The sequence below is a fragment of the Pristis pectinata genome, chromosome 9, assembly GCF_009764475.1.
Source record: "Pristis pectinata isolate sPriPec2 chromosome 9, sPriPec2.1.pri, whole genome shotgun sequence".
Taxonomy (NCBI): Eukaryota; Metazoa; Chordata; class Chondrichthyes; order Rhinopristiformes; family Pristidae; genus Pristis; species Pristis pectinata.
In genome coordinates, this window is record NC_067413.1 from 33,009,569 (window position 1) to 33,019,704 (window position 10,136).

The window sequence follows — 10,136 nt, forward strand, 5'->3', positions numbered from 1 at the left end:
ATTAGAGAGCTGTCTTCTCCTTGTTGGGAGATTTAGTTGCATTTTGGGGCACAGCATGTGGAAAAATGCAGACCTGTGGATTTAAGTTAGCTAATGAGAGTGTCCGTACAGGAACAATAGTAAGCTTTACAGCTCCTTGATCTTTTGCCAGTCAGTTAGTAATCAATATTCAGTCAATATCGATATTGCAATTCCATCTGCTCACCTTGGTTTCATAATCCTTATACCCTTGCCTAATGAAAATGCTTTGAAATTTTCAGTTGACTCCTCCTGTAAACCTAAGGGCTGTCTGTGGGAGAGAGTTCCAGATTTCTACCTCTCTACGTGTGAAGACGTGCTTTGTGGCATCCATATTTATTTCCTTATGCCATAGGAACCCATTGACTCTATCCCAGGCAATTTCGTTTCCCCCATTAACTTTTCCTGTAACCTATTCCTGTCAACTTCCCCAAGATTCTACCACATACCCACACTGGAGCAACTTATTCCCTTACACCAGTATTTAAATTGTGAAAACAAGTTCAATAGACTAAGCTTGAATTCTCTTGAGTTTCAGTGGTTAAGAGGTGATCTAATCCAATCCAGCTTAATTGGGTAGAGGTGGAAGGAGACTTGCTATTTACTTAGTTGGGGGAATAAGTGGTGAATTTTAAGATGGAGATCGATATATTTGTGTTGGGTGAGGGTATTGTGGAATACTGATCCAATACAAACAAAGTGTGATCCATTCCAGTGGTGGTGCAGCTCAAGAGGCTTCGTTGCTCCTGTCTATGGATGAAGAGTTATTTTTGTACAAGGACATAGTTCTCCTGCTTATGGCCCAGTGTAAAGCTCACTGTAGTGCACTCATTTTTGCTGTCATGGTCTGCTAGGCAATTGGCACATGAACTTCAGGCTGAGAGTGTCAGGAGGCAGGCTGAGAACGCTGCCTGGTATCGGCAGCAGGAGTTACTCCAGGAAGCTGAGGAGCAGAGGAGAAGGATCCTACATGAAGAGGAGCAGAAGCTCGTGGAACAGAGAGTGAGGTAATTTGCATTGGTGTTTTCAGTGTGGAATAATGCAAAATGATCAGAAGTCCAGTTAAAATGTGATAGTAACTTTAAGGAAGATTCTCCAAGATGTCTATTTTTAATGGTCTGCTACATTGCTACGCACCAGACATTATGTATAATGCCATTGATGTATTTGCCTTATTTTTATCTTTACAGTATAGCATAACATTAAGAATATTTCCCATCTCTCTGTATATTATATCCCAGTTTATGCACCACTGTTGCACAGGTGCTTCCACGAACTCAAATGGCTGGCTGTAACTTTTTGCATCAAACTGTGTTTTAACGTCCAGGTCAAATATTTACTGTACACAATTTCCTTCAATAGTGCTTGAGTGAATTGGAATATACCTTGAAGAACCATTAAAAACAGATGCACTCCTGATGGCTGTGGGGTTTTTCCCCATAATTTTCCTCTCTTTCCACCATCTGACTGACCTGGTAGGTGACCCTGCCCTCGCCTGAATGTTCATTCTTTGCACACAAACCCGGAGTGTGGGTGGCAGCAAACTGTTTGACCTTGGTGTATTGAATAGTCCACAACCCTGCTCTGAATGGCATTTATCATTTACAGTCAGCCATTGGACAGATTTCTGTTTTCTATTAATATTTGTGACTGACTTTTTTGCAAATTATTTCTCTCCTCAAATTTCTTCTCTATATATTTCTTTTCCAAAATTGTTGTATTATTCTCACATTTCCTCAGAACATAGGAGATCATTGAGTCCATCATGAGTCTTGGAGGAATCCCATCAGTACCATTCCCCCACCCATTTTCCTCCAACCCATTATCTCTCCTACCACTCTGATTTTCCTATCACGAGGGGTAATTTACAGCAGCCAATTAACCTATCTACTAACACATCATCGGGGTGTGGGAGGAAAGAAGAGTATGCAGGGGACATCCATGCAGTCACAAGAACATGCAAACTCTACACAGACAGCACTAGAGGTCAAGACTGAACCCACATTGCTGAACCATTAGGGCAGCAGCACTACCTGCTGTGCCACTGTGCTGCCCCATTTTTATTTTTGTTGTTTAGATCCCTTCTCTTCTGAATGTCAGCTTTAGTTCAGGGGCCTCCTGGTCAGAAGCATATGTGTTTATGTCCCATTCCAGTCGACAGAATCCATAAACTAGGCCAGCAGTTCAATGCAGCACTGGAGGAGAGAGGGTGCTTTTGAATTGTATGCAGTCACATCAAATCACAGATAAAATCCTGTTCGCTAAGGAGTTGATGTGCTTTTAAACAGTAAAATTCACTTAATGAATTTACCAAAGTTATGCTTGTTTCATTTCTTATGCTGTGGGAAATCAACTATAAAAACAGTAAAAAAAAACTTGCAGTTATACAACTTCAGTCTTGCACAACCTTCGTGTCCCAAAGCACTTCACAGCCAATTAAATACTCCTTTGGAGCGTAATGGAAGCAATGTGACAGCCAGTTTATTCACAGCAAAATCCGATAAACTGCAATAAACAACCAGATAATTTGCTTGGAATAAAATGTTGGTCAGGACACCAGAGAAAACTCCCCATTTTCCTTCGCACAGTCCTGCGGGATCTTGTACATGTACAGGAGAAGGTGGAAGAAGCCTCACTTCAGTATCTCATCCAAAAGCAATCTCTGAAAGTGCAGCACCCTTCAGTACTGCACTGTGAGTGACAGTGTATCATTTGTGTTCAAGTCCCTAAAATGTCCCCGCAAACTCTCTGCAAATGTCTTCTGAATCAGAAGTGAGAATTCCAAACACTGTGCAAAGTGTAACACTTGAGTAGATCATTTTATTTTGTGTGCGGTAAGTTCCAGTTGTTTGATGAAAGGGAAAGGACATACTCCAATGAAATGCAAGTAACCAATCAAAGTGCATGTTTTAACTGGCTGCAAAGCTAGTGTCTCTCTTTATTGAATATGATGTTTCTCCTCTTGAAGACTTGCTGCTGTGAACCGTGAATTGAAGATAAAAGAACTTCAAGTGTTGGATGCGGCACAAAGGCGCTTCCTGAAACATCAGCAAGAACAACAGAAATCTGAATTGAGGCGGCTTGATGATGAGATTGACAGAAAGGTCTGTGCAATTCTCCTCTCTTTAATTGTGTGAAACCAGTGAGTTAACATTAATTTGTATGAGGGCCTTGATCTGCAGTATCTATTGGTGGCCTCACTATAAAGTCTTGCCAGACAACTCCAACCCTCTCCCACACCCCTGACTTTTTTGGCACTCCCTGGCAGGTTGCCAACTTGTTCCAATATCTTTGCCCCTCTATAAGCAGCCATGAAGAGGTGTATGAGCAACTGTTCTCTTTTTTTTTTAAGAGACTCAGTACCCATCTTTACTGGAGTAAAGATGGGTAGACTTCGCCGTTCCAAGTCTGCAGCCAGTGGAAGGGTGGAAGTTTTAACCACAAAAACAATTGTGGACTTATTTTCCTACTGACTTTGTGGACACAATATTAAATAATGATATGGCATACCACTTGAACAATCCTTTCTATTTCCCCAATGCATCACTGGTATTGTACACTTTGATGAATACATTGGCAGAAATTTATTCAATTAAGAATGTAATAATTAAGGAGCAGGAGTAGGCCATTCAGCTCTTCAAATCTAGTCTGCTGGAAAATAATCTGCATCAAGTAAATACATAATAGAAACCAAAATACTTCCTGCCCTACCCTACCCACTCTCTTCAAACTTACTAGTACCTTACCTTTGTTGTGCTTTTGTTCATTTCATGGATATACGAAAGCTGTCTTTCATTTTGGTTTAAGATTGCTCTCCGGGACAAGGAAACTGCTGCATTAATTCAAGACATCGAAGTGAGAAATATGGAACTGGAGATGCAAAAGCGAATATTTGAGCAAGTATGAATTGCCCTTTGCTGCTCTTATTGTATGGTCTGTGGGAAATATCAGCATAGCAAAGAAGCTTGCTATTAGTCCAGTTTTTAATTTTCAAGGAACTGATGTGGAAATAAAATTAATATCAACTCTTTGATTATTTCCATTGGAATAAATGTGGTTCCTCAATTTTTGTTAAATTCAAAATGTATCATATTACTTAAATACACGTTGTTTCTGTGCATTGCAGACTTTGTTTAAGCATAGCCCAGTTTAAAAAGTCAAGTTGAGTTTATTGTCATGTGCACAAGTACAGGTACAATGAAAAACTTGCTTGCAGCAGCATCACAGGCACAGAAGTACAGACAACACATAGAATATAAATGATACATAAATTATACAAGAAATTATATTTATACAGTAAAGAGAGGGAGAAAAAAGACAGCAATCAGAGACAAATCCATGGTAGTGTACCAGGAAATGCATGCATTCATGCTATCTCAGCATTTGTGTGGAATCTTAAGTACTTGGGAGAGTAGCTGTATTCTTTTTGACATTGTATATACATTCATTGGGTCAAGTTTAAATAATCAAGCTGAAATATGCAGATAATTAAAAGGCACTTGTATTTACTTAACATGTAACTCCTGCTATTTTAAATTGCAGCAACTTGCCAAGGAGCAAGAAGCCACATCACGGGGTGTGAAAGGACAGCTGGGCATCAACTGGATCAAAGGCGATATCGAAGAACAAGAGTTTAAGAACCAGTTGGAAATGGACCAACATCCAGATGTTGAGGAATATAAGGTGAAGCATGGTCAATAGGCGATGAGATTCTGGGAACATTCATTGTGTGCAGTTCATGCATTCCCAGGATTAATAGGCATCTTCTACTAAGGTGCTTTACACTGGGGTGCTGCCTCAGTATGCACCAGCTTTGTTCAGTGTCATTGCCTTTTAAATCGGTGCTGATGCAAGATAATATTTGTACAGAAATATTTAGTAATGCAAAGAATGCAAAATAGTAGGCAATGCCAGTAGTTAAATTACATATTGTCTCCAAAACAAGCAATCGTATGGGTTGTGGAAGCTCTTAAAAGCCCTCTCATCATAGAAGGATGACCCAGCCTCTGAATTCCTACAGAACTGGCTTTGGCCACGGGAGAAATGTTGATGTTTGGACCAGTCAGGCAATTAAATGATCCAGCGAGCACTTGCTCTAATTTGTCATTACAAAGGTACAAAAACAAAATTCAATATGAATTTGCTGGAGGGAGTCAGCAAGTCGAGCGGCATCTGTGGGGGTGGGCAGGGGGAAGGAATTGTTAACACTTTGGGTCGAAACCCTGCATCATTGAGTCCCGATGCAGGGTTTTGACCTGAAATGTCAACAATTCCTTTTCTCCCACAGATCCTACTCAGCCTGCTGAGTTCCTCCAGCAGATTGATTGTTGCTTCAGATTCCAGCATCTGCAGTTTCTTGTATCTCAATATGAATTTCCTGTTTATCAGAAATTGATTAATTTTTTTGCCTGGACTATTGTTATCAAATTACTTTTTTGAGGGGACTTGGGAAGGAAGCTGTTCTTAATAATGTGCCTTATTCAAATATTGATGTTTAAACTCATTGCATTGTAACACAGCACTCGTATCACAAGTAGACATTTGTGTTCTTTTAGATTTTAAAGTAGTCACCAGGTTTATTAGGTTATTAGCTTTATTAGGTTATTAGTTTTAATTTGGATCAATATGGGATTTAGGAACTGTCCAACCCAATGTTGCTGCACTAACCATCAGAATTAATGGGAGACGCAAGAGACTGCAGATGCTGGAATCTGGAGCAAAACGCAAAATGCTGGAGGAACTCAGTGGGTCAGGCAGCATCTGTGGAGGGAAATAGACAGTCAACATTTCGGGTTGAGGCCCTTCATCTGGATGAAAGGTCTCAACTCAAAATGGGAGAATTGTGTTTTCCCTGCAGCATTTACTCCCTATGAATGTTTTATAGGTCTGCATGGAAATGTAAGACCTGTAGAGAACAGGAACATTGAAGTTAATTTGTTATTTTCCTGATCAGAATACTATAGGGGAGCTAGCTGGAACCAATCAGCTGTCTAACAATGAGGACTGGCAAGCACAGATGCTGAACAAACAAAGGGAATACAGTTTGGATCGGAAGAAATCCCAGGGAGAGTTGGCACGTCTTGCCAGCGAGAGTAAAGAAAAAGAGGTCAAGCTGTTGGATATGATGAAGGAACTTGAAGATAAGCAGGTAAAATGGACTCCTATTCACTAGTGCTTTAACTATGTCATCTTGTCCCTATCACCCCTCCTCCCACACGCACATAATAAGAAAAAAAGTTCTATTCAAAGGCAACATGAATATGTTGCTTGGCATCAAATAGTTAAAGTATCTTTAGAATTCTACATTGTGTTGGCAAAAGGCTGGGGAGGAACAGTTTGTCAGCTGGATTTTCCAACTGGATCTGTAATACAGATGTGAAGTGAATGAAAATTATAAAGTTAATATGAGCAAAATTATAACTATCTTTTACATTTCTGTGCAAGCTAGCAGCCCATTCACTGTTTGGAAGCTGATATTTGGTTCCCAGCTCAGAAGAGTGATCTTCTCTGGGTGAATATGTTCAGATACATACTCTAAGTTTATGATGTATTTAAACAGCACAGAAGAAGGCCACTCAGCCAGTCATGCCTGTGCTGATTTTTCAATGCAGTTCTTCCCAGTTCTCTTCCCATTCCCATAGACTTGCAATTCTCCCTTTGTGCATTTATTCTGCTCCCTTTTGAAAAGTGTCATTCAGGCTGATTTCACTGCCCATTTAGTCAGATTTTTTTCCAGACCATCTTATCTCTTCCAAAGTGTAATGTCCGGAATTGTCCACAATATGGCAGCTCAGACCTCTCCAGTGATTTATCACTTGGTTATTTATGCATAGATTTTGCATCTCAAGATCAGTATAGAGAAGTGCTGGAATCACAGATTACACATCCATGTTCCACAAGCATTTATTTAGACATGTTATCCCTGGGGACTAACTAGCAATCTCTCATTAACAAATGGTTTGCACTACATTTGTTTTTAATCACAACTGTTTAGGCAAGTAATTCTGAAGTATTCCTTCAGGAATTAGTTAGCAGAACAATGCTGATCTTCTGTTCAAAGGGCAAAGCCCAGCTTGGTCATTGTCAAGTAAGCAAACATACATTAATAAACTGGAAAGTTGACATTTAAGTTGTTTCTATGGGAAAACTGAATCCTGTAACCAATGACTTTTGGGGCATCCTTAATATGTGAAACTTGCAATTTCTGTTTTGCTTTTGCTCTGCTCTTTAGTACTAAGTATTCCCAAGCTATACTAGTCTGCATTCTAGAAAAAAAAATGTACATAAATTCTTCAACATGAGGGAACTTCTGCTATTTCTGCAGATTGACTTCTGAAGATTCAAGTAAACAGTTGCTTCAATATAGACTCATAGAGTAGTACAGCATGGAAACGGGTCCTTTGGCCCAACTCATCTATGCTGACCATAGTGTCCACCAAGCTAGTCCCATTTGCCTGTGTTTGGTCCATGCCCCTCTAAACCCCTCCTATCCATGTACTGATTCAAATGTCTTTTAAATGTTGCTATTGTACCTGCCTCAATCACTTTCTCTGACACCTCATTCCTCTGCATGAAGAAGTTGCCCCTCAGGTTCCTTTTAAATCCTTCACTTGCCTTAAACCTGTGCGCTCTAGTTTTTAGTTCCCCTTCCCTGGGAAAAGACTATGTGCATTCACCCTATCTATGTCTGTCATGATTCTATGCACCTTTATAAGGTCACCCCTCAATTTCCTACATGCCAAGGAATAAAATACTAGCCTGCACAACCTCTCCCTATAACTCAGGCCCTCGAGTCCTGGCAGCATCCTCATAAATCTTCTCTGCACTCTTTCCAGTTTAATGATGTCTTTCTATAACAGGGTGACCAAAACTGTACACAATAATCCAAGTGCAATCTCACAACGTCTTGTACAACTGCAAAATAACATTCCAACTTCTATACTCAGTGCCCTGACTGATGAAGGCCAGCGTGCTAAGTGCCTTCTTCACCACCCTGTCTACCAGTGACACTGCTTTCAGCGAACTATGTACTTGTACTCCTAGGTCTCTTTGTTCCACAACATTCCTCAGGGCCTGACTATTCACTGTATAAGTCCTACCCTGGTTTGACTTCCCAAAATACAACACTTCACACTTATCTGAATTGAAAGCCATTTGCCAATCCTTGGCTCACTTAACTAGCTGATCAAGATGCCCCTGTAATTTTTGATCACCTTCACTATCTACGATACCACCAATTTTAGTATCATCTGCAAACTTACTAACCATGCCTTGTACATTCATATCCAAATTGTTTATATAAATAACAACCAACAAGGGTCCCAGCACTGACCCTCGTGGTACACTAGTGATGGGCCTCCAGTCCAAGAAATGACCTTCAACCACCACACTCTGCTTCCTACCATCAAGCTGATTATGAATCCAATAAGGTCTCTCTCTCTGGATCCCATGCGATCTAGCCTGCCATGTGGGACCTTGTCAAAGGCCTTGCTAAAGTCCATATAGACAACCCCCATCTACTCTTTTGGTTACGCCTTCAAAAAATTCTAAGAGATTTGTGAGACACTATTTCCCTCAAATAAAGCCATACTGATTATCCCTAATTATACCTTGCCTCTTCAAATGTTGACAGATCCTGTCCCTCGGAATCCCTTCCAGTAACTTACCCACCATTGATGTTTGTTTTGAGATATGAATTGTCATTTCAGGGAGGAATTGGTTAGAGGGGTGAACGTCCACTTTAATTTCACTCCCGATCTGAAAGCCCATTTTAATCTTGTTTCCTTGCACAGTGGGCAGAGGTTGCTCAACCACAAGTGTATCAGCAAAGGAAAGGTGACGGTGCTGCTTGGAGGCGGCAGTTGTTGCCTGATGGAGTGAATGAAGGCATGGAACTCGGTGATCACACCCACAGAAACTCCCACGATCCTTATGGTAAATATCCAAACCATTTCTCAACGTTATTGGAAATGGAATTTCATGCTGGAAATGGAAGGCCAACGCTTCAGTTGTAAGCCTTCACTGGGTCTGGCTTGTTTGGGGATGTGGATGGTGTGGGTCAGAGAGAACAACTGGTTGATATCAGGATCTCAAATAGGCTGTTTTCACAATGGTGTCAGTAACCACTTGTGGTCTAAACTGCAGATGGTACAAATTCACTTCAGCATTTAACTATTTTAAAATTGAAATCTTTGGAAAAACATTGAGTTAGGCAGTGCTCTGATATGGAGAAGAATATGAACCAGTACTCAGAGATTTCAGCAAGGCACAGAGGGAGGGAGCAACTTATGAGCTAGAGTTTCAGCTGCAAAATTACTTTTGTCAAAGGCTGCCAAAGTATTCTTCACAGAGTGATGCATGAAGATTTTCTACTACAATGCAAATTTTGGAGCTTAATCAGGCATAAGTAATTGAGAAGAGCAAGCACCAGTGTAAATACAGACTGTCAATTGAGGTAAAGTCCTATTGGTTTTAGACTTCAAACACAAGACAGAGGGAAATCAGTTTGCCCATCAAACATGCTTTCTTGCTGTTCTAAGTAGCCAGATGGAGGCCACACCAGAGGTTGGTGAGAACCTGTCACCTGTCAGAAAAAGTTGTCACTGGAACAGGGGCTGGGAAGGAGTTAAAGAATTGAAATGAGAGACCACATTATAGTTCATTACTGTGCAATGTTCCTGCTTCTTGTGTGATGTCACCTTGCTCCTAGAACAATTATACATTGAATTCTGTTGCAATGATTTGCTTTTTTTTTTCTTTTCCAGTGAGGCTTTATGACTCAAGAACCAAAGGTCTAACAAAGAGGGAACGGGATCTATTACTGGGCAGTGGGGACCAAAAGCATGCCAGTTTGTGTTTGAATGACATGTCATTGGATTCTTCTATTCAATGTAAGCATGTGGCAGAAGTCGCTGTCAACCTGCTCACAGCTATGAATATTTTTCCAGATCTCTGTACAGTCACATATTTTGTGCAATTGAGTTTTAGCCTTCATTGCTTTCCAAAATATTGCATGTCAGTTGTGTGTGATCTAAATGTTTATTACAAGTTTGATTTCTAAAAGCAGGTTATCTTGAAGCACCTTTCCATCTCCAGTAATCTCATCACCTCTTACAATG

General features: G+C 40.4%; 1 protein-coding gene across 4 annotated transcripts in view; it reads left to right on the forward strand.

Annotated features, from left to right (window-relative positions):
• Window positions 1-10,136, forward strand: part of tbc1d31 (TBC1 domain family, member 31) — a 47,887-nt gene that overhangs the window by 27,079 nt on the left and 10,672 nt on the right. For all 4 annotated transcript variants that reach the window (XR_007956866.1, XR_007956867.1, XM_052022819.1 and 1 more), the window contains 7 exons: window positions 873-1,025; window positions 2,987-3,122; window positions 3,826-3,918; window positions 4,561-4,701; window positions 5,972-6,166; window positions 8,811-8,952; window positions 9,783-9,908. Coding sequence is in view for 2 of the 4 variants with exons in the window: in XM_052022819.1 (XP_051878779.1) it covers window positions 873-1,025; window positions 2,987-3,122; window positions 3,826-3,918; window positions 4,561-4,701; window positions 5,972-6,166; window positions 8,811-8,952; window positions 9,783-9,908 (986 nt within the window). In the remaining 2 variants the exon portion in view is untranslated. The remainder of the gene's footprint in view (window positions 1-872; window positions 1,026-2,986; window positions 3,123-3,825; window positions 3,919-4,560; window positions 4,702-5,971; window positions 6,167-8,810; window positions 8,953-9,782; window positions 9,909-10,136) is intronic.